Below are 23,968 nucleotides of genomic sequence, written 5' to 3'. Positions count from 1 at the left end.
TACCTGCTCCCACGTGAAAACAAATTGGCCAACATGCTGCACATTAGCGGAATCGTTTTCTCTTTCATAGTACATGCCGCTGGCCATCATCGACATGAGCAGGAGGCACAAACAGCAGGACAACCGCTGGACTCGCGTGAATCGACTGTTTGCGGGCCGAGCGAGCACTGAGAACCACAGATGACTGTCGCTAAGGTTACGGCGAGTTCTGGCGACAAAAAGGTGACCGAACTCCGTGAGTTCCTCCTTGCTGGCGAGCGGCACGAGACGTTCGACCTGCAGATGGAAAATGACATTGATAAAGAATTAAAGAGTCAGTTAAGGCTATGGTTGGGCAGATCAAATGACTCAAACAACTGATTCGCTTTTAACATATCAATGATAAAATTTACAAATTCAACGACAACATTAACAACAACAACAACAATCGTAAATACATTTTGCCTTTAAGTAGTATATGATGCTTGCACACTGTGAGCTATCCGAGGCGGCCGCGCCTACATTGCATATGAAAAATAGAAATGGCAACCCAGGTAGGCTGTTAGCACTGATGGCTACTTAATAGCGTTGTTGAGACGTTAAACACGGAGTTCTCAAATCAACTCCGGCTAATAGCAAAAACGGTTCTTGAAACGGGATCTCTCCAGTGAAAGCCCGACACTCTTGAGCCAATAAGAGTGCGCGAAAAGGTACACCACAGGTCTTCGTATTGTCGTAATTTTGACCAAGATCAATTTTCTCCTAACAATATCCATACATTGTCAACAGATAAGTTATGAGCATTAATAAAATGATCACCTAAGTAAAAATGCGTTGATCTTTTATCAAATTCTCCCAACTCATTCTTTAAGGAAATATATGGAGATCAGTTTTGAGAATTTGTATGTGGATACTGGGGCTTGAAGGGTTAAAAAACGAATATGTAAATGTGGATCATCAAAAATGCTACAAAAATCGCGCCCAACGAATATCAACGACAATAGCAGGAAATCAGCTGAGGTGACTTGAATAATTTAAAAGATTTTTTACAAACCTGTCCATCTTCCTCATCAACTGCCAGCCATCTGTTACAGATAAAGTAATACCGCTCATCTGTCTGTAGATCGATAACCATTATTCGACTTAAGAACCACGAACCACCTGCATTATCGTGCCAAATTCGTATGTATTGAATGGTGCCCATGCTGAAGGGCGTGGTCAGTAAAAATGTGTCCTGACTGCCACGTTGAAAGGGACTCCTGTGTGGATACTCCAATGATCGAGGCTCGCTGTCGTGTTCGTCGCCGTACACTATCATGTTGACTTTAGACTTGGTCCCGGCGTTACGGCGCATGCCCGTCCATAAAGTAATCTCATAACGGTACGGGTCTGACGGGTCGTTGTCTCGCAGCGGGCAAACACCAACCTGAGGACAGAGAAAATCGTGTGGTACAATCTTTACAATGAGTAATTCATTCGCAAATTACAAACTTAAACTTTGAATTATTGATTATTTAGAAAGTCATAGTGCATGCAATTTCATAAGGCTATAGAAGACACTGGAATTTCTAACGATTGAGAGAGATGAGAACGAATTAGTCTGATGTACAGATCGGCCGGATTGTCCTGAGATGATGGGATATATATTTTTCGTAGGCAAGTCTTCGTGTTCACCTGCCTTTTTTGGTACTAAATCTGTGGGAGCTGAATTTTTCTCATGTAAAACTTATTTTTGTTCCAAAAACTTTTTATGGCTTGCACCACTTAAGGAGGAAACGATCAAGGATACAGCAGATTATTTGTTTTTCAGTATACATTGTACTCGGCACTACCTGTCTTTTCAATGGCTAAGAGCGTACAGTTAATTTTGGAAATCAGTGCCGAACCTACAGATTAGTCAGTTATCTGCTAGCACATTAGTGACTGATCTGTAGGTTGCGGTTCCAAGGGATGGAGTGTCAAACTGTGTTCTATGCGATGGTGTGTTATTTGTCATTTTCTTCAAAGCAATGTATAATAAAACAATTATTAGATTCAGGTTTTGCTAAATCCAGAATAATCAAAGTCTCGGTAAGTGGTATCAACCTCGACCTCCGGCTCGGGTGATAAAACTTACCTCGACCTTGTATTCCGGATATCACAAAAACTTCATCCACTGAACTGTTTAACATTATGCATTGGATGAGTGACTGACTAACTGCCAAGAAAGTACCTTCAATTCTCAGTTATTTAAAGGGGTTGTGTCACGGCAGTCTAGTTCATTTTGTTTAATTTTGCCAATTAGTCGCCCTCAATCGCTATGGAACTTAAAGTAAGCAAAGAAATTACATGTAAATGATAAAATCAGAGATCCGAGACAAACAAATATGTCTCCTGAGCATTGTTTTTGAAATTGCAAGCAGCAGGGATCAACTTTGAACAACTGTTAGGCTGAACAGTTTTCAAAAACCCTAATTTCAATCCGTTTCAATCTTCTTCAGTTTTGCCCATCCGTGGCATCTCTTGTTTCTGTTATGTTATTTTAACCTTCCTTTAAAGTTTTAAGCGGTTATATTTATGTTTCTCTTAATTTAACGGGCATCCTCATTTGGCTGAATTTCGTGACACAGCTCCTTTAACCCTCAATAAATTGTCACCGCGACATAGAATTACTCGTGCTAGTGGAGTCAGAATTAGAAGCCTGAGAGAAGGATTAACTTTGATTGTTACCTTGATGACGTCAGCCTTGTCTTTCCTCCTTGCCCAAATTAGGGCAATGAAATACAGTAAAAAGATGACACTGACAAATATCAACATGGCGTATCCTTTTTTAAGCGCGGCAAACGTTGGCGGAGCAATGGGATTTGGTCGCACGTTAAGGGATCCAAAAAACGTAGCATGGTTGCAGAAGCATTGCGTGTATTCACTGGTCGTCTCGCGGCCAACCTGAAGGGTTTTGTAGAACAGGATTCAATAGGAATGTCACAGTTTTTTGGTTGTTGAGAAAGATCTACATAACGCTTTCTTCGTTTAAAGAAAGTTCTAAGAAAAGGGGATCAAATTCGACTAAAGTGAATGTAGTGCGAGAGCGTTGAAAAGACCATATTTTGGTCATTTTTTTTGAAAATGTTGAGTACAGTGGTATGTCTGGCATGCTTTCCGATTACCGCATCAGCGGGGAGTTTAAACTAGGCAAAGGTGAAGTAATAAACAAGGGTAGGGTACAGTGAGATTTGGCACGGCGCAAAACTGTCGCAAGGGCAGGTGGTCAGAATAGCCTGCGAAGACCCAAAATCAAGAATGTCTGCGTGGGAGGCTAGTGGTCAGAATTCCCATATGGGGAATGGGTAAAAGCTTTGGGCGCAATGATTTCTGGGATCGTGCGGTTGGGCAAGCGTTTTTTATGATTGCTTAATGGTTGCCTTGAATACCATCGACCAATCATAACGCTTGTCCAACAAAACGATCCCCAAAATCAAGGCGCCCAAAGCTTGTACCCCTTTCTCCCTAAATTTTCTGAAGTGGAGAATAGCAACTGTGGGATAGCTTTAGACTTGCTCACAAGTCGAGCTTTTGAGCGCGTAGCGCGACAGTGAGCGCGAAGCGCGAGCGAGCGAAAGGTCCTACCACACCAGACCAGAAAACCAAGCGAACGACTTTGAGAAAGTCTAGGATAGCTTGGGTAGTTGGAGCGAAAGCGTGAACATTAATGTAATCCTACATCGATTTAATTTGAAGTATCTTCTCACCTCACAACCAGTGTCAAGCCATTCATACTTGTTCCTGTCCCAGTACATACATTGTACAGCGTATATAGCCACTGAATAGGTCACATGCAAAGCGCGTGATTTATTACCAGACCCCTCCTGAGCTGAAAAAGGCTTGGCTACTGTGACGTTAAAATTGAGAATAATTGGCCGTGAAGGCAGCTTCCAGGCTATGTACGAGTACTTATCAGCCTTTTGAAATGGCGCGGGGATTTCCGTTTCATTAGGTGGTGTTGGAAAGCTCAGCTTGTATAGTGAGGAGCTTGTTTCATAAGTGATACTTAAATTGACGTTTAACTCTTCACCATTTTCAGGACGCACTCGAACTAGAAATCTGTCGTAAGGTGCGTCTGGAATTACTTGGTAGCGATGCGTATTAATACGCTTAGCTGTAAAATCATGGTTGTACCGTTTCGACACGTCCGTTATGTTGATCGGAATGTTCATTTCAAGTTTCTTGTCGAGGTTTTGAACGACGATATCTTCTCCATCTTTTTTCAGAGAAAAGCCTTGTATCTTCTGATTTATGTATGGCGACCATTTAGGATCAGAGAGGAAGGCGTTGTTCATTGACGTGTACTAAGCAGAAAAGAAACAACAAAAAAATAGATTTAAAAGCCAGAGCTGGGTCACGAAATTCTGTATCAAAATAGTCTGCGTGACAGGCGTTTGAAGGGGAGGGAAAGGGAGTTTTAGGTGCGAGAGAAACGCGAGGGTGCGCGAGGAAAGAGGGAAGGAAACCCTCCCTCCCTTCCCTCCCTCCTCTCGTTTCGCGTTTTTCTCAGCCCCCTTCCCCTGCCCTTTCAAACGCCTGCCACACAGTCTAGTATCAAAATTAACACAGTAGAAATTGCCACCAAATTGAGTGAATCATCCAAAAAAACCGCTGGAAAGGTTTGAAGAATTAAGGTATAAATGAGACAAATGTTTGTAACCACTGATATGATGTTTGGGGGACATAACATTTTGTTTGACACGAAGTAGTGATTTTGTCATTCACAGGCAATTTCTCAAGTTTCATAGCATTAGAGAAGGCATAAGAGACATTTAGAAACAAAATGAATTAGGCAGCCGTGACACAGCCCCTTTAAGCTGGAAACAAACTAAACAGCGGGCTAGATTTCACCATAGTTAAGGAGTGGAATAGTTATGAAGCCCGACTGACTCCGTTTGTTAAATGTTTTTGTGGACATGATGATGTACAACGTTCAATAGCATTCCTGTCAATCTGATCTTATTGACAAATAAAAACGTCGCATTGCTTTATGCCCTCATAACTTGTAAACAGAAAACAATGGATTGTACACCGTCAGAGAGCTTCTAACATACTCTGCAGAATTCATGTATAGCAGTGTTAACCCTTTAAACCCTAAGATAAAAATTTGAATTCTCCTTTGTTGCCTCTATTCATTTCCTACAGGACTAGTGGGGAGAAGTTGATAAAATATCAAGCAAATTCATCTCGTGTGATCATGTCCGTAATTCTCATGACCACTCGGTTTTACAAAGCACTGATATTACAAGGAGAAATTTGATGCTGATCAGTCTTATGGCTTAAAGGAAAGAAACTTCGCGCGGTCTTCTTGCATTGAGGTGCTGGGAAATCTGTCATACCTGTCCAAAATAGTAAAACTAAAGAAATCTTGATTTGCCCGAACTTTTTTCCTGCGTTTGGCGCTACCATCAAGTAGTTAATTCCAGCAATGATTGGCCAGAGTATACAACATTAAAAAAACAAAAACATCCTACCCTTCATAGACACCAGTCAAACACTAGCCTTCTAACCAAGTGTACGGAAACATTCTAACAAATGACATTACACTTGCATTTCATTAGCGAAGCAAGAACGAACATACTTCTCTCAGCGTGAAAAACGGCCCCAAAGCAAGGGAAAAAAATTGTGCTCGTTCATTCGAGTTGTGAGTTTTCTTCGTTATTCGTTTTTGCTTCACGCAAGATTGTTTGCACTTTCGTTGCTAGTGGAGAATAAATGACAGGTGATTCTAGTTAGTTTCAAACCTGTATATCAATGGTGTCGTCATCTTTATAGTCTTTGAGTACGGCAGTTGGATCCGGAAGTTTAAAACGGACCACAGAACCTTCCTTAACAGTAGCATTGACGTCCTTTTTACGAGAGGTTTTCAACCTCAAAGAGAAAGCCGAAGTATGCACTGTTGTTTCGCCTTGTTCTACAACTTTTGACCTTTGAATTGCTCCACTAACAGCATCAATAGCTTTAAATATGATGGTATCCACCACTTTTTTCGATTCTTGTGCATCCTGAATTAATAAAATTAAGGAAAAAAGGTAAATGCGACACGAGTCAAAGGCCCAAATGGCCGGAGCTTATCCCGGTTTCAAAAGCATGAAGCACCTAGGATTATTGCAACTCCCCCCTATAAGGGATGCTAATCCATCGCAGGGTTATCTCCCAGCGAAGGGAAATTGAGTTTAAAGCCTGCAAAGATAACGTCAGGCGCAAGAGGGACTTTTTGCCGCACTCGATTTTCCCCATTCTCTCTTAGCTTTGGAGTCTACCATTTATGCTATCGCTCCACGATTTATCAAAGCACACTGTCGGAACGAGCCACAGTTTCTTCTGGATCAGGTTGTCTATTGCGATTATCAACTTAGGCCGTCTTCGTAATTAGTCGGGTCGCATAATCAGTTAGCTATCATAAATGGGATAGCAGAGTACGCAAAGTGTGCAAAACATGCAAAACAATTCATTACCATAAGGTTAAAGCTACAACGAAGAATAAATACCTGTTCACTTTCTAAGTATCTGTTTCGCTGAGCCCAGTCACGTGATGGAGGAGAGTCGGTGGGAAAGCTGCCATTAAGAGCTGAGAAAGTAAATATTGGTTAATCATATTACAGGTCTATTAAAAGGGATCTTAAGTTCGTCTGATGACAGCAACGGCAAAGAGAACGTGAAAAAAAAAGAAGAAGAAAAACAATAGCTTTAATAACGAAACAAACAACTCTGCAAGCGTGTCACAAATCGTTTGAACATTTCCCTTTCGTCACTGCATGACTACGACGTGAAAATGCTGAATTTCACGTTCTATGAAAGAGCAAGCCTCAACGAAATTGTCTTTCTTTTTCCGGATTCTTTTTGGGGGGCGAGGGGGGAAGAGAGTTCGCCTACATTTGACAAAGCAAGTGAGTAGGAATAATCGCGATGAAGATTGCAAGAATGCGAGTTCCTTTTTTCAAGGGACGTTCGCCGCCGTCGCCCCTCTCGGATCTTAAAGTCCCTAATAGTATAAACAGAACGGCCATCATTCCATTTGACTGTATTCTTGCAAACCAATTAAGTGTAAACCTGAGAAAGTATCTCAACATCCCCTCTCTTTTCACTTGGCGTGGACAATTGACGATGTTAGCAACGTAAAAATCTCGTTTTGATTCACGCAGTGTTATACATCCAGCTTGAACGCAAGCGCACGTAGCTTCACACACCTATTCTCGTTCCCAGAAGCCGCGTTAGCCTTCTTTAGCGGACAGGTCCTGGAATGCAACTCTCGCTTCTCTTGTTGGAAAAATCCCAGGATTTTGCATCCAGGATTTAATACAAGTTAAATTTTCATCTCAACTGAATAACCACAGAGAAATTTTCGACCTTTGAGGAAATGGATAGTATAGATTATTTGCATACAAGCTCGCATTTACCTTCTATAACGAAAGACTGCGAAGTCTCTTTGGACGCTTCTAGCACGTTCGATGCTGCGGTATAAATAGATCGTGAGTCTTCTTCAACTCTTACAGGTCCAAGATTTTCCGTTTGCGCTGCCTTCTTTAACACATCGCTTGCTCCAGAAATTATGTCTGCCGCTTTAATCTGGAAAAAATAAAATAAAATACTTATTTATTGCATTATTCACATGAAACGCTCTAGACGTTGCATTCTTGTAGCCTACTATTGAACCTCTACCGTTGGGAAAAGGTACTACCCTAGCTATCATTTGCGCCTTTCCCTTATTTATCTATTGTATGTATTTATGATTTTAATAAGGAGAAATAAAAAAAAAAAGTAGTTAGATCCTTTCAAGGAGGTCGTAAACGACCCCCTGGCTCCATAAAGCGACTGCTATCAGTTTTTGGGACGACGGTTTTCGATTTTTCGTAACCTCCTGTAAGGCCATCCCAATAATGAAATGTTTCGTTTTCCATCGCCCGACCGACCCATTTTTTTCGAAAAGTAAAAAAGAAAATCCAGATTCAATAGTCAAAGAAGCAAGTACTTTAATTTACTAGCACACGATCTTGTTTAACAACAATTGGTATGATGTGATGTCCTTGTCTTTAATTAACATCGATACTACGTTTTTTAAAGGCTGTTTAGACATTTGATAGTCGAGTTAATATACATCTTTTACCATCTGATTATGTATCTTACAGATTAAACGTGAGATTTAATATGCAAAAGTAAACTGAACACAAAGTGTTCATTCTTTTTTTTTTTTTTTGCCCGACCGACCGACCCACCATCACAAGAGACGGGGCGATGGGAAACGAAACACTTTATTGGGATGGCCTAAGCGAGCACTTGACAATTTCACGTGTCAACTGCTAGTCTAAGTTAGCTGTATGTACTACGCTACGTACTGAGAGTAGTTTTTAGCCATGACAGGGCCTTACTGTTATTTCCCAGAAGAGAGCTCCTGCGGTTCGACACATATTTGTTCGACACGAAGCGGTAATTTTGCCACTTACAAGTAATTTCTTAAGTTCCACAGCGAAAGAAAAAACATAATTAGCAATTATTGAATGACGCTGAGTAGGATATGAAAAATTATGCAGATCGCGGAGGGCGTTACCCACTGAGGCCGAAGGCCGAGGTTGAAAACACCTTCCGAGGTCTGCATTATTCTTCATATCCTACGAAAGCCGAATTCAATAATTGCTTTATTATTCATTCAAAATAATTTAGTAATTTAGTAACGCACGTCAACCGGAATTGAGTCTTTTTCTCTTTTAAAATATCTTGACGCTACCAAATTTATGTTGCTAAGTGTGGTTTGCCCAAGAATTTGTTCAAAATCACTGCCGAAGAGTTCAAAAAGTCAATTTCCGATTGACATGCGTCGCTCAAAAACGTCCTTGTTTAAACTCCCTATTAAGGTTGATGCCGGGGGAGCAAAGGAAGACCAAATTCATACTTGTGTCTGTGGCGTCAGCTCTGTCTTCTTCTGACTCACTGTTATCAAAGCACTCATCGCAACCTGTGCTTGTTCGTTGTTTTTTAAGTCAAATGACGTCGCAAGGCTATCGACTAATTTTGAGCGGATCTGAAAAACAAGTTTGGAAAATAAAGAACTGTTTGGACGATGCAACAAAGAAGAAAATAAGTCATGTTCGAGTCCCGTCACATTAGTTGTGCTTCATCGTTCGACCCGTGGTCGACATGAATATACACTTTTTTAAAAAAATAAAAAGAATGTTGTTTTTCGGCCCAGGCTGAATATTCTTATTTTTCTGCCTATTTTAGGCTGAAAATATTCTTGTATTATTGTTAAATTATAGCTTTTGACATTTCCGTTTTAGAATGCATCAATTACAGTTAGTACAGTCTGAGTTGTTTCGCTGGCCAGTTTTTTTTTTCCGTTTGGAGAACAATTTTGTTAAAAACATACAATTATTAATTGTATTGTACTTACAGATTCTCAACGCACAAAGGTCCACTATGCTACGCCAAAAGTGACAAAATATCAAAGATGCATCTTTATAATTCAAATCCACCAATTCACTATCAAGATCGATAAAATTAACATCAATTTGCTTTTTGAATGTGTGAAGATTGTAGAATTTAATTTCAATTCCCACACGTGTTTCATGTCATGTATCAAGAGACACGTTTTCTAAATCAAGATGCATGTTTTTTAAATCAAGAAGGGAGACGACAATTTTTGATCAGTTTTGTTTCCGAGAGGGACTGAACCGAGCACACAGGTTGGAATTCAAGGCGGGCCTGCACGACTCCTGCAGTTCGCAAATAGATTGGTCTTAAAAGCTTTATATTTTAGCTCTTACTTGAGTGTCTTTTAGGGATTTTCCTTTGCGATATGAAATGAGGGGAGGTTCCTTAAAGATGTTTCTGAGATATGGTTGGTTCTGTATAAGGTGCCATTTCCCCATGAGTATGTTCTTGAGGTTGGGCAACTCAAGGTGGTATTGCGTTACAAAGGGTAGTATTTTTGTTTCCCTGTTCTAGTGCTTTCCTTCTGTCTGCGAAAATGACCTCTGAGAGATATTTTTCTACAGTTGTAGCTGGGTAATCTCTATTCTTGAGGCGTGTTGAAAAATTCCTCATGTTCTCTTCAAAAGAGATTTCAGAGGAATTTGTTGAAACCTTAAAGCTTCTCCTCCGATGAAGCCTTTTGTGACGCCTGGTGGGTGACACGAATAGAAAATCGTGTATTGGAATGTCTCTGTAGGCTTGAAGTGTGTTCGCACGTCAAGGATAGAAACCTTGTTGAATCTGACACCTTTGTACACTTTCGAGTCCAAGAATGTAGTCTCTGTTTCTGATATTTCAGCCGTTAATTTGATTGTAGGATGGAACTTGTTTGCCTTTAAAAGGAATTCATCTATTTCGTTTCTGCTTGTGTCCCATACTGTATGACGTCATCGATAAACCTTTTCCAAAAGATGGGCTTAATGCTGCTCTGTCTGAGTATTTCTTTTTCTATTTTGGCCATGACGATGTTAGCAAAGGCTTACGGCCATTTTCGTGCCCATGGATGTTCCATGGGTTTGAAGATAATCTTTCTCGTTAAATTGGAAAGAGTTTTCTAGTTAGTATCATACTAAGCCTTTCGCTTAAAAACCTTGTAGGGACTGGAGGGTTTCCTTGGTAAAATTCTTCGTATGCATGGCATACAGTGGTAATGCCTGGGATTTGCGGAGGATCAGGCGTAAGGGAGAGCCATTTAGCCGTCGTTTTATCAATGTGGCCTTCTGAGAGCAGTGTTTTAATAAGTTGTTTAGCTTTTTTGATTGTAGTTTCAGCCATTGGTTGTTTGTCTAGAGGTCGGTAGTTATTTAAATCATCAAGCAGAACCTGACCTTTGATTAGTTTGTCCTGTATGCTCATCAATACGGTGGGGTTAACTTTATCAGATTTCTTAAAAATAATGCTTTTGTTGCGCGATAACTCTTTGAGAGCTTGGCGCTCTCCCGTAGATATATTATCTTTTGGCTTGTCAATTCAATGGCTTGCGAGCTCTAATTTTACCTCCTCTAGGATGGTCCCAGTCCGACTTCACGTGGAAAGGATAACGTTCGTTTTCTTCCGCGTGAAAAATATATTGTAGTCGCATTCGTCTCGCAAATTGATCGAAATCCGCGAGAAGCTGGCGGGATAAACTTTAGACCACGCGACAGTAGAGTAATTTGCTCATCTGTCAGTTGTTCATTAAAATTTGACAGGTTCTTTATATACTCTTTGCGTGACTCGATGGCGTTTCAAAAGTGCTTTTTGTCTTTGATTTTTCTCCGCTCTTTTCTTTTACGGTTTTTGTCCGCTTTGTTATCTGTGCGGTTTGCTTTCCCTTTTCCCCTTACTTCTAAGGAGTCTAATAAGAGACAAGAGTAAGATTCACTTTGTTTATTCGCACACTCATTTGTTCTAACAATATATCGACTTCGTTAATTTTGGTCTTCAATTCTTCGGCTTGCTCGTTTACATCGTCATCTTTCTTGACAGTTTTCTTTCTAGCCGGTGATTGCGTTTTCTGGTGAGACGTCTTCTTAGTAACAGTATTCCTGCGAGACTTATACTGTTCGAGTTTACGAAGCTTGTTTGTTAATCGTTCTGCGTGCTTGTGGTGATATTTCACCAGCGCTCCTACGAGAGCCTGTTCTGCTTTCTTTCTGATCCAGCCAACCATTGATCGAGCCTATCTCTTTCTTAAATCGCCGCTTCAGTTCTTCGTCAGCTGTTGACACGTTTTAGGCCGCATTAGCTCGAGATGTGTTAACTCCTTCTTGTGCTGATCGAATGATTCGTCTGACAAGCTCTTCGATTCCTTCCTCCGCGATGTCTAAGGCGGGAGCGGGGGGATGGGCAAGAATGGGCGGGATTCAGTCATGGAGCATGGCAGATTTTTCGGGTTCAGTCCCTCTCGGAAACAAAACTGATCAAAAATTGTCGTCTCCCTTCTTGATTTAAAAAACATGCATCTTGATTTGGAAAACGTGTCTCTTGATACATGACATGAAACACGTGAGAATTGAACTTAAATTCTACAATCTTGACACATTCAAAAAGCAAACTGATGTTAATTTTATCGATCTTGATAGTGAATTGGTGGATTTGAATTATAAAGTTGCATCTTTGATATTTTGTCACTTTTGGCGTAGCATAGTCCACAAAATCATCCTTTTCAAAATCTCAGCCTCGGTTATATTCATAAAATATTCTTGAGAAGTTCGCAATTACAGCCGCGACATTTTTATAAAACATATTCGTATAGAATAGTGTAAAGAAGTCGTACTAGATTCTTTTCGTTACCTCTTTTCGTTCCTTTTCGCTTTTGCTGTCGGTTTTATTGTCAAAGTTTAAACTTGATGCAACAGAAATAACGACCCGTGGGACATCATCAGGGCTTGTTCTACTTAATTCTTTAGTGATATTTTCCTTGAGCTTTTGGTAATCTTTGGTCGCCTTGGGTTTCACCTTAAACAAAATGGCTACAAGTGTTATACACATTAAATATTTTGCAATAACATGAACTTTTGCCAGGCAAAGGTGGTAAATAGGGAGTATGATCTCGCCACGCTTACCTGTTCACAGTTCCTAAGACAATCCCCCACCCCTTCCCGTTATTGCGGGCGACAAGAGGAGCCCGCAGTCCTATAATCCCCAGGTTGCTATTACGCATGCTCAGCAAGTATGTAGCCAGCTTCGCTTGGACTTCCACTAGGAATATATGGAATGCAGAGAACACAATCTGATCACGCGCGTTTGGACCTTCTATCGTTCGTTATCTGATCACGCGCGTTTTGACCATCTATCACGTGAAACTTAAACAAAGCACAGCAATAGAGGAAAAGTATTTTGACCTTCGATCGCTGTCGCCTGCACTCCCTAACCTTTGGTTATTACTAGTTGATAGTTTAAAGATGCGTTCTTGGAGGGAAAAAATGTTAATGAATCATAACGAGAAAAAAATCTTGCTATTGGGACAAACATTTTGCTTTCGTGAAAAGATTTTCTCAATTTGGCCCAGCCTTGTTCCCAGGATCTCTCTTCTTCTCGTTCCAAGGACTCCAGGGCATGGGAAGAAGAGAAGCATGAGAAGGAAATGGTTGAATTTTGTTAGCCCAGACCTGAAGAGTGTAAATTCTATACACACTTACGACGTAAGCATGAAAGCAGAAGTGCACCTTACAACTATGACAAAAAACGCGAAACCAAAGACCCGCGAAATTAAGTACCAATAAGATAGAAAAATGAAAATGATTAAGGTTTAGTTTCACTTTACCGTAGCGTCAAGGGGATATTCCGCGCAGCATTCGTACTTGTTGCAAATAAGAACTGAAAGGGCGAGCTTAAAGCCATTATCCTCATTCCCAAGAGGAAACCTGCTCGAGGAAGTGGATTTCTCACCATAGTACCACAATAGATTTGCTTGTGCATCGGTAGAAAGGGTGTTAATTTTTGCCAGATCTGTCTGTTTTTGTCCGTAGAAAAATTTGTACGAGATTGGACTGTCACTAATATCACTTGTGACCCACTCGCTACATTTCATTTCGAAGAGGGTTACTAATCCTAATCCCGACGTTGGACTAAAAAAATACAAAAAATAAAAATAAAACAATGTTAGTTCACCCTCTATTAATAGGGAGCTTAAGCAACAACGACGGTGACTGCTACAAAAACGTCACTTAAAAAGTGAATTCGCACCGCTTCAAACTTTATCGCGCTTATTCCATCTCGTTTACTTCGTCACATGTTGGCAAATGTTTTTGGAGTTGAATTCTGAAGGATTGTATCAAAGTTCAGGAAAAGGAAAGAAAGTTGTTGTCTTGTGTTCCCGTCCTCGACAAAACGTGAATTCAAACACTTTCACGTTGTAGTCGGGCAACGACGGCCAAGAAATGTTCAAAAAAAGCGTGATGCACGTGCAAAGTTGTTGTTTTGCTAATCAAGCCTATTGCTTTTTTGCCGTTCTCGTTGCCGTCCGCGTCGTCGTTGCTTAAGCTCCCTATTTGCTATCGGTCGCGGCTTCCTTTTCGGCCTCCACCTCATTATGTTTGTTGTTCAAAACTTCTTCTATTAAAAAAGGTCACTTTGTTAAAATGTACCGAATCATTCCAATAAAATACATTTGTATAAGGATTACAACAGTGAGGTCGTCTTCGTTTGGTTAAAGGAGAGGCAGAAAAAACCTTGGGGTCTCGTGATGGATACTTCTTCCGAATGACGAAGTTTTATTATAAGAAAAATAGGACAAAAAAAGGCACACTTAAGCAGGAGCCCATAACGGCGTTTATTTAAAGATACTTTTTGAGCAGCATTAAAGCTCCACTCCGAGGCTGAGGTTCCTGCCGCCTACCCCAGTCCCTCGATCGGCAAGAGAACCCGTTACCGTATTTATTCGAATAAGCGCCCAACCTCGAATTAGCGCCCACCTCGAATAAGCACCCATCCTAAAGACAGAAAAAGTTAATAACCCCCAGCCTCGAATAAGCGCACCCCCCCCCCCTCAAAAAAAAAAAAAAAAAAAAATTGAATAAGTACTAATAAGAGACTACCCCGAAGACGGCGTTTTCTTCAGAGTATTTTACAGAAACCTTGCTTTGTTACATGTTCGCGTTTTGCTTTTACTATTTAGTGTTTTGTTGCAAAATAAACATACTACACTTGCTGAAAATGTTGGAAAATTTAATAAGCGCCCACCTCGAATAAGCGCCCTCTCTCAAGGTCCAAAAATTTAGTAAGCGCCCAGGGCGGTTAATCGAATAAATACGGTATTCCCCCTTTTTCCCCACCAAGGAACCTGGTCCCTGGTTAAAACGCATCCAGATGAAAGTTATACTCTTCATATATACTTACGTTACCACGCATGTTCCTGAACGAGGAGCCGATGTCGTTCGAAATCGATATTTAACAGTAGCAGATTGCCCGTTTACTTGCGTGCCTTCTAGGCTTGCGATGTATTCCGAATCTCCGTTCAGTACTCTCTCTTTCAAGACCAAGTTTATGCTTTTCAATCCAAGGTTGGAATCTGTGTCATTTTCCAACAGCTGGACTTCTGTACCATTCTTGTAGAGTAATTTCCAGGTTTGCTTTGCTAGTTGTTTCTGAGAACCATAACAATTCGTGCATTCTCCCAGAAATGTGACTCTCTCCTGAGGGTTTATTTTGTCCCTACAGTTCGGGCAACTAAACCTGAGACAGTTGGGAACAAAACGTTTGTTAATTTAACGTTTCCTGTTTCCTTGTAATTTAATTCGTCTAAAATCATCAAGAACTATTCTATAATGTTTGTCATTGGCTATGAGGCTACAATTAATGGCAATGTATAATTTCCAAGAGAAATGTCTATTCTTTAGGGAAAATAATAAGCTGTGTTAGCGAAACGATGTACTTGTCGTTTTTTCTGCAAACATTACCAGTCTCGGTGAGTGTTATCAGCCAGGCACTTGGGGCCTCGCCTGACAACACTTACCTCACCCTTGTCCCGATATGATAAAAAGCTCATTCAATAATTGTTATTTGCAAACTTTGCATGCTTGCAACAGTGAACCCCTTTGGTTTCATATGACAGGATGAGGTTGGCAACTTTATGGTTTTACAATGAGACAAACCTTAATCAAATTCACAAAATCATTGCAGTACTAATTACAGCACTGAACCAAGTGACAGAAGAAGAAAATCTTGACTGTTGCATGGTCTAAATAACCTATGGCATGCGCGCACAAATTTACCATTTTCACTGAAGCAGTTGGAGAACAAAAAAAAAACTTGCGAATATAGGAACTAGGTGAGTTTGATTCATTTGCACGCGTGTCGCCCTCTTTGTGGCTGGCAGTTTTCACTCGCGCAGATTCATTGCGCTCTCCACCTAGACTACTAAAAAAAAAAAAGAAAACGCACTATATTTGAGTGTCACTGTACTTAGCACGAAAGTATTAACTGAGGACACTGTTTTTACGTCTCCTACCACTGGAAGCGGGACCGCCATTTTACGTGGTCATCCGAGCCACGTGAAGGTCTAGCCATTTGCAGGGCAAAGGAAGTGGGTATGGGTTCGGTCCCGGGAATCGAATCCGCGACCTCTCGCTCTACCGACTGAGCTGATCCTGCCTTAGCCTGCGAACAAGCTACCAAGTGGAGCGAGGTGAAAAAGAAAATCGGTGAGTGTGGCCTGGGGGAGACCACGACCAGACCACGCTCGGCTCGCTACGCTCGTCGATTTTCTTTTTCGCACCGCTCCTCTTGGGAACCTGTTCGCAGGCTTATCCTCCCGCGCTTAACAAGCTATGAAACCTTTTAATTTTGTGGAATTTACAAATTCAAGTCAAAAGGGCCAACCTACCTTATAGTTAGAGATGGAATATCAGGCAGTATCTTCACGGCCTGTATGGCTGAGGTCGATCTCCCTTCACTGCGTACAGTTACCTTGAAGATGTATGTTACATTTTCACGGAGCCTGTACGTGACCTTACTGGAAGTTTCATTTAGTTTCACAAAGTTTGTAGACAAGCAAGTTTCATTTTCTATTTCCTCAGTTAAGTTGCCTTCAAACTTGCATTCCCATGTGAAGTTCAATTTTGACTGGCTGCTGTCCGGATCTTTCGATCCCGAGGCATCTAGCGTTAATTCATGGTTTGGCAGAGATTGAGAATCAACTTCGAGATAGCTACCACCTTTGATATCAGCAATAAGAGCGGAGCTTACCACGCGGACATACGTCTGAAAGAAATAACTGTTGTTCTCAACAGATACATTCAGAGTGATTGAGTAGTTCCCGATATCCAATCTTTGCGCCGGTATATCAAGAGAAGACTCGTCGGTAGAGACTCCTTCTGGGTTATAACTACCAGCACTTGACTCTAGCGAAATATTCCACCTGTATTGTGGTGGTTCTTGATTGGGGCACTGATCCGAGTTTCTGCCCAGTTCCTTGACTTTAAGGAAATCCACAGGGTTTGCTTTGGTGATGACTTTAGGATCACTTCGAGTATATCTATCTGGGAAAAGAAACGACGGTGGACTGCACTTTTTGGCGATAACAGGAACGAATAGATCTCCGCAGAGGAGGGGGCTTCCGTTTAAAGTTATGTTATAGATTGTCTCACTGTTATAATTGTGAGAGACTGTTGTGTCACTCTCGTTAGTGACTCTTGTGTCCGGTGTCGAATCTTCGTTAAAAGAAAACGTGTAATTTACGCGTTGCTTGAGGGTTGTAGAGACATGAATTGTGAAGTCCTGTCCAGTAGATATTTTCAACACACCATCAACAGTTCGCTCCGGACTAACTTCTACAACGACCTGGATACATTCTCCTATCACTTTCACCTTTATTTCTTTCTCTTCCGGTTTCACTGAAATGTTGTTTACTGCTTTGATATTGACATCTTTTCGACCACGTTCAGTGTATCTGTATAGAGAAAGAAATAAAAAATTCATCAGCTATTTAACTCTTCACTACTGGTTTCTGTGATAAAAACTGAGCGAAAGTGTTGATCTTCAATCCGTTTCAATCTTCTTCAGTTTTGCCCACCCGAGGCATCTGTTGTTTCTGTTATGTTATTTTAACCTTCCTTTAAATTTTTAAGCGGTTATTTTTGTTTCATTTAATTTAACGGGCATTTTGTAATTTCCTAATTTGACTGAATTTCGTGACACAGCTCCTTTAAGGTGGATTTCCACTGTCGCGTAATTTTTACGTACGTACGCACGTAACTTTTAAGCGCGAAAATAAAGTAGAGGCAATGTTTAAAGTGTCACGCGTAAACATCAAAGCTGAGCGAGTTGCAGCCTTTACGTTTACACGCGACCTTTCACACGTTGCTTGTATTTTATTTACTCACGTAAAAATTATGCGATAGTAGACATTAACCCTTAAGAAGGGAGAAAATCAACGTCCTGAATGCAGTGATAAGGTCTTTATTTAGTGGTAAATATACCCTAAACGGTGGCTTAACTGGTTTTAAAATTTCCACTCCTCTTAACCTGCCAACTTTTATTTTAAATAGGTTTAAAATGGCTAATAGAAAAGCACTCACTTATGATGGAAAGAGACCACTTGAGAAGACTCCAAAAACGTTGTATTTAAGGGTGACTGGTCATCGAAGGACACACTAACGGTAACATTTGTTCCGTTCACTATAAGAGAAACATTCCATTGGGCGCCCACGACAACCTCGTCTTGCGGTTTCTCCAGCAAATCCATTGAGACTGGGTCAAGCACACTTATCATCGAAGAGGCTTCCGCTGAACTGATGTTATTGCTGGCGCGGACAGAAATGGGATAGATTCCTAAAAAAGATCCATGTCAATTTGAACATAGTTAAAGTCTAAAAAATGGCTCTGTTTCATGGGTGAAAGGCCACCAATCGCTTTTGGCTACAAAAAGCTACAATCAGGGACACCTAACTTGGGTCAAACCGCATTGGCAGTGCCGGACCCTTAAGCCGGACCCAGACCTTGAGATAAGGAAAGGGTGGGGGGGGGGGGGGGAGCCCAGTCTCCCAAAAAAATTTTGTCGGCCCTTCGGACCTCAGTTTGGTCTAAAAATAAGGGGTGAGGGGCGGGGTCCCTGGGCCCCTCCCCTGAATCGCCACTGTCTAGGACCTCACTTTTTCCCTTCCAATTGGCTAATGTTGTATAGTAATGGTTTTTCGGTGGAGTTGTCCAGTTTCGAGGCCAACATTGAAAAGGAGGGGGGAAAGGAAGTCGAGCGCAACATGTCAACGTTAGTAATTCAATTGACCCAAGTTTTAATGTCACGAATTGTAGCTGGTTTATGAAAGCTCTCTTTGTTCATATTTTGTCCTTTCAGGTGATCCTGTTAAATATAACTTTTTCCTTTGGAAATTCAAGTCAGGATAATAACAACACTGGTGATTAAACAAATAAGAGTACCAGACCAAACTGGACTTAATTTAGCCTTCTTACCATAGAAAATTTACTTAATACCATGGATCTTTAAGTATCAAGTCAATACTCGATGATAATCATTCTTGATCTTTAAAAACAATAATTTAAGGGAGCAGTTTATATATAAGCAAGGGCGTCTGCATTTCGTGGTCTGTGGCTCAGGAGTCACGGTTTTTTTGTTTATATCACAAAAAGAACAAACTCTTGCACACACAAACAGTCGTTACTATGCCTTTACATTTAACAGTATTACATGAACAGGCTCAACAACTAGAAAGATATACCCCAGTAATGTACAATACCAATACAAATTATTGCGTAGACTCAAACGTTTAAACGCTTCACTCCGACAGAGAACAGTAAAAATCCTTTTTTGTATTCGGATAGAGCAATTTTGCCACAACACTCTGGACCCTTTCTGACCATGATTTCTAGAAGTCTCTCCCGCTTCAGATGAAGTTTAACCTTCCCCAAGACTCATGGCTAGCAGGATTTTATACTGCGGGCTCTTACCAGTGCGATTGAAGGTCATTTCAATGCTTTGTGTGTTTTCTTGTTGTGTTCTGCCGTTTACCGACCACAAGTAATTTATGTTGCTTCCCTTGTCCTGTGTACTCTGTAATTCAACTTTCCTCCTTGTAGCGTAGCTTTGGTTCCTAAATGGTCTCAATATTGAAAGATTTTGTATTCGTTCCTAAAAAAATAAAGAAAATATGCAAGAATGTAAATCTTTGAGTTCTTTAAGCCCTTTGTTTTCGCCTTTCTCACTGACCTCTAGGGGAGGGGGGATAATTCAGAGTTAGAGTGACGGATACAATGTTAAAAAGGCAACAATCAAAAACACCAAAAAACCTTAGGGCTTCCAACAAAACGAAAAAAGAATCCCTGGACCTAAAGTTAACCCCTTCAAAATGCCCACACTCCGGCCCACACTCTATAACCGGAATGCGTTAATTATTAAAATAACCGCAAAATAAGTGTGGGATGCCTTAACCTCGGTGCCAGAGGGTTTTTTTTATTTTTCTAACAGGTTTATTTTATCCTTGATATTATTTCGCAAACGGACCTTCGGAGTCTGGGTAGGGATGCCTCTCATGTTTCAGGGTGAAATTTGAGGCCTTAAGTCGCTCATGGCCATGAAAAGCAAGAAAAACCACCCTCTTTTTTATCTTGTCTTTCCCGGTGATCTTGAGGTTTTGCCAAACGCGACGCATAATAAATCATAAATATTAAGTCTTATTTGCGACATTTCATGCCCGTACGAGACGACGGTAGGCTGCAAGCAGGGAAAGAAGATAGGGAATGGCTATCCTACATCAGAACATAAGATTATACGAATTTGGAATTGCCGATCATTTCTCAGATCATTTCAGTAGTGATTGGTGCATTTTGCCAATTCAACGGCTGAAACTGCTACAGCTAGTGTATTTATTAGAAAGTTACTAAATGCTACTGCCAAATCTTACAGGAACGTTTAAGACGCTCAGAGGGATTACCACGGAGAGAACGTTGAAGGAAAATACTTTTTGTTTGAAATTCCTCTCTAATCTTGTACCCAGATCTCACTCTGTTTTTGCTGAAGAGTGAGATCTGCCTTTCCATAGGTCGTGGGAGGTCTAGGTTCAAGATTAGTTGGTCTCAAGATCTGAGAATAATAATTTTAACACTAGTGAGTGGAATCAACCGCCCAAGTTCCAAAGTACTTATTGTTGTTGTGAACCCTAAAACAGGGACTTAAAAGTTCTCCATACCTGCACAGATATTTTACAAGTTTGTAGTACACTTTCAGCCGTGTTAGAGACCACAGTCGTGACGTTGTGAACTCCTGCACCAGCAAAATTAATATTAACTATCGCCTGGGAAGGCTGTGATACGTGAGCCCGCAGTACATGCTTGATATCGCGCCGGTCGACACTTCCTGAAGCAGACAAAGTTTCACCTATAATGATGTTGAAGCTTGCTTTCGGATAAAAGAAGGACGGATCGTCGTTCGTTGACTCGAACGCAAGGGCGCCAGAACTCGTATCGGCAACCCAACCTATGACGTCACCTGTTTGCACTTGAATGGCTTTCTCCGCTGCTAGAGCCAAGATATTTTTCCCGTCTTTGGAGATGTTTATCAGCGATTCTAAGAATTAAAAAATCAAAGTTAAATTAATATGGAGCGTAATTGATATAACCACTGCAAAGAAATCCAACTGGAGTTGAGCCTGTGATCAGTACAAAACTAGTAACCTGTGGGCGGATATTTTCAAAAATCATATACCCTCGATAGAAAGACACTTGAGCCCGCGATACGGTCATGTGATTTTGATCAGCGGATGCCCTCTTTTGACAGGGTAGGTAGTTCATGTATGATTCCTATAGTGACAGCGGTTAATTGACCACAACATGGACAACATCAGATTGCAGGCTCCCACACTAGCCAGAAAGTGTGAGATTTCACATTGGTTGCCTTGTGGTGCGGAGGGACGGTTGGACGGACGGACGTATGGTCACGTGACTACCAAAATCATTTCTCGGATGGATAGATAACCAAATTTTTTTAGCTATGCGGCTTCGCTCGTGCGCGCTTCGGGGCGCGTGGAGCTCCGCTATTAGCCACCAGAGGCGTAGTGGGTTAAAATACGTTAACCTACCTGCAAAGATAGTATAGTTCACAAAAGGAGACTGTCTTGAAGGAAATGAAATTTTATCTATTTGGCAGTTGGACAGACAGCGCTCAGCTCCAACACAAAGACTTTGATTTGGACATGTGAAGTTACTGGTGCTGAAACACGTCTCTGATTTTGGTATGCAGTTTTGATTTTTAGGGCAAAACTGATCATTTCTTGAAGAGCAGCTGGGACGATAAACCTAAAGAGAATAAAAAGAATGGGATCTGGACTTAAAATCCAGTAGAATGGAGAATGTAATTATCCTCTTTTAGGACAGGATTACTCAAGCTTCCTTCCCAGTCGTCCCCGGCGATTTGGGATAGCGGATGTGACGTCATCTTTCAAACTTGTTGCGAAAATTCGCACTCCGTTCCAAGCCTTTTCTGCTTACTCGGATAGCACGAACTGGCCTGAGGACGAGGTTGGGTTTACTCTTGAGGAAGGAGATTTTTCCGGAGTAGTGACGAACCCGAAAAGTTTTGATACCGGATTTGTTTTGCGGTTTTCACGCACATGCGTGAACAGAGCGATTTAGAATCACTTTCACGGCAAATGGCATACAGCAGACGTAATTTGTGCGAGGTGACCAAGTTTTCCCTTTCAGCTTCACGTTAAATTATTTTCGTCCATAAGAATTGTTTTGGACTGTTTTTATCAGCTTATATTTTATTTTGAGAAACTGTCAACTTGAATCTCACGTTTTCCGTTTGCCATAACCATGACTCTAAATCTTTCTAATATGAAATAAAAACGTCACAGTTTCATTGTGTGTCCAAAGTAGGATTGGCTCAGCCGGTAGATTGCTGGCCTTCAGAGCAGGGAGGTCATGGGTTAAATTCCCTGGGCCTGACCAATAAATTGAAGGTACTAGACCTTCACGTGGCTTGGATGACCAAGTGGAAATGGCAGTCCCGTATCCAAGTATGAGAGGTGAAACAGTGTCCTCATGATGATCAATTAGTACCTGCGTGCTTAATTGCCTCTTAAACAAAGTACCTTTTCTAGATTTTGAAAACAAAAAATTGAAGTGACTGAATACTTTGTGCCTGTTCATGTGTGAATGTTCTCGGATAAACTGATGTGCGTACACACCTTCAAATCCGAATACCCTAAAATCCTAAACGTAACTGAATCTGTAAAAAGGTAAGGTAAAGGCGCACACGAGACAAAGACCCAAACGGCCGGAGCTTATACCGGATTCTGTAGCATGAAGAGCGCCTAGGAGTATTGCTACTCCCTCCTGGCGGGGTCACCCCCCAGCAGTATGTCACCGGTACCCATTTATACACCTGGGCCGAACCGTTCGAATTAGCGCTTAACCCGGGGTTAAAAAAAATTAACCCGGGTTTCTTTATCTTGTGTTCAAAAGCATTTTCTCGGATAATTTTCTGTGCTATTTTTAGAGCTTCAAATCGTCAACTTGTAGACAAAAAGAATTAAAGCTGAAATGCTTTTTAAGCTTTCAAATCTTAATTCAAATTTCGCACTAACCCTGGGTTATCTTAACCCAGCTTTGAACAACTCGGCCCTGGGTGAAGAGAGACAAAGTGGAGTTAAGTTCCTTGTCTAAGGAAACAACGCGACGGGCGAGGCTTGAACCCGGACCTCCAGATCCAGAGTTCGAGGTGTTAACCAGGGCGGATAACCTGGTGTTAAACGCTCTGTCACACACGCCTCCTCAACTGAATTTGTGAATCTTGAAAATCTCCTCGGGTGCAAACAAGTCTAAGCGTCAAAAAGTGATAAGAGCTCCAGTAATATAGTGCTAAAAGCCAGTTAAAATACCAAGAGACTCGATTGTACCAATGTAAACGATGCGATTTACAGATAAAGTGGCCCAGTATCTTTGCATAATTAGGACAAAATATGTCAATCTCTCTTACCACAACTAACCAAATAAACATTACTAGATTACTAGTTATTTCCCTTGTCAGTGATTTGCCAATTCGCGATGGTTATTCCCACCCCATATTCAATTCCATGTTGGTGGTATCCCATTTTAATTCTCAAATCAGTATAGGTGGTTTTGGCTGCTTTTAATTCCATAGTTGAGAAAATGGAGACATAATTTCTAACCAATTCCAATCACCAACAAATGGATATATAACGTATTCGCGAAATTCGTCTCGATACTGATTTGAAAATCTCTGCACGACAGACCAACACGCAAGGAATACACACTCTCTAACAGCGTCAGGAGCTTTTTGCTGCTTTCGCCTAAACCCACTATATACCATCTTAGAGGAATCTCAACCAAGATAATCGTTACTTTTGTCGCAGCAATCGGATTTTTCGTGCTTCTCACCTGTATGCGGACAGGTCCAACTTTTGATGCAAGGTACTCCCAAGCCAAAATGTAGCCATCTGTTTTGATCATAGCCGAGGGAATTATGTAAGCGCCCTCATCTGAAGAAACGCTCTTATTTCCGTATGTTGCTGACGAGCCTACATCTTGTACTATGGCGTCT

The 23,968-nt window shown here is 41.1% G+C and overlaps 1 protein-coding gene across 1 annotated transcript in view; it reads right to left on the bottom strand.

Moving 5' to 3' along the window:
* Window positions 1-23,968, bottom strand: part of LOC140941870 (polycystin-1-like protein 2) — a 42,213-nt gene that overhangs the window by 9,898 nt on the left and 8,347 nt on the right. The window contains exons 5-21 of the mRNA XM_073390877.1: window positions 23,806-23,966; window positions 21,483-21,699; window positions 20,595-20,971; window positions 19,357-19,537; window positions 17,970-18,222; window positions 16,277-17,341; window positions 14,791-15,120; window positions 13,217-13,520; window positions 12,244-12,408; window positions 8,891-9,019; window positions 7,401-7,569; window positions 6,492-6,571; window positions 5,745-6,005; window positions 3,708-4,304; window positions 2,689-2,904; window positions 1,034-1,405; window positions 4-276 (exon numbers count right to left, since the gene is read on the bottom strand). Coding sequence (XP_073246978.1) covers window positions 4-276; window positions 1,034-1,405; window positions 2,689-2,904; window positions 3,708-4,304; window positions 5,745-6,005; window positions 6,492-6,571; window positions 7,401-7,569; window positions 8,891-9,019; window positions 12,244-12,408; window positions 13,217-13,520; window positions 14,791-15,120; window positions 16,277-17,341; window positions 17,970-18,222; window positions 19,357-19,537; window positions 20,595-20,971; window positions 21,483-21,699; window positions 23,806-23,966 — 5,150 coding nt within the window. The remainder of the gene's footprint in view (window positions 1-3; window positions 277-1,033; window positions 1,406-2,688; window positions 2,905-3,707; window positions 4,305-5,744; window positions 6,006-6,491; window positions 6,572-7,400; window positions 7,570-8,890; window positions 9,020-12,243; window positions 12,409-13,216; window positions 13,521-14,790; window positions 15,121-16,276; window positions 17,342-17,969; window positions 18,223-19,356; window positions 19,538-20,594; window positions 20,972-21,482; window positions 21,700-23,805; window positions 23,967-23,968) is intronic.

This window comes from Porites lutea, chromosome 6 (assembly GCF_958299795.1).
Source record: "Porites lutea chromosome 6, jaPorLute2.1, whole genome shotgun sequence".
In the NCBI taxonomy this organism is placed as follows: Eukaryota; Metazoa; Cnidaria; class Anthozoa; order Scleractinia; family Poritidae; genus Porites; species Porites lutea.
The sequence above is the reverse complement of the archived record's forward strand: the minus strand, read 5'-3'. Positions and strand labels throughout refer to the sequence as shown.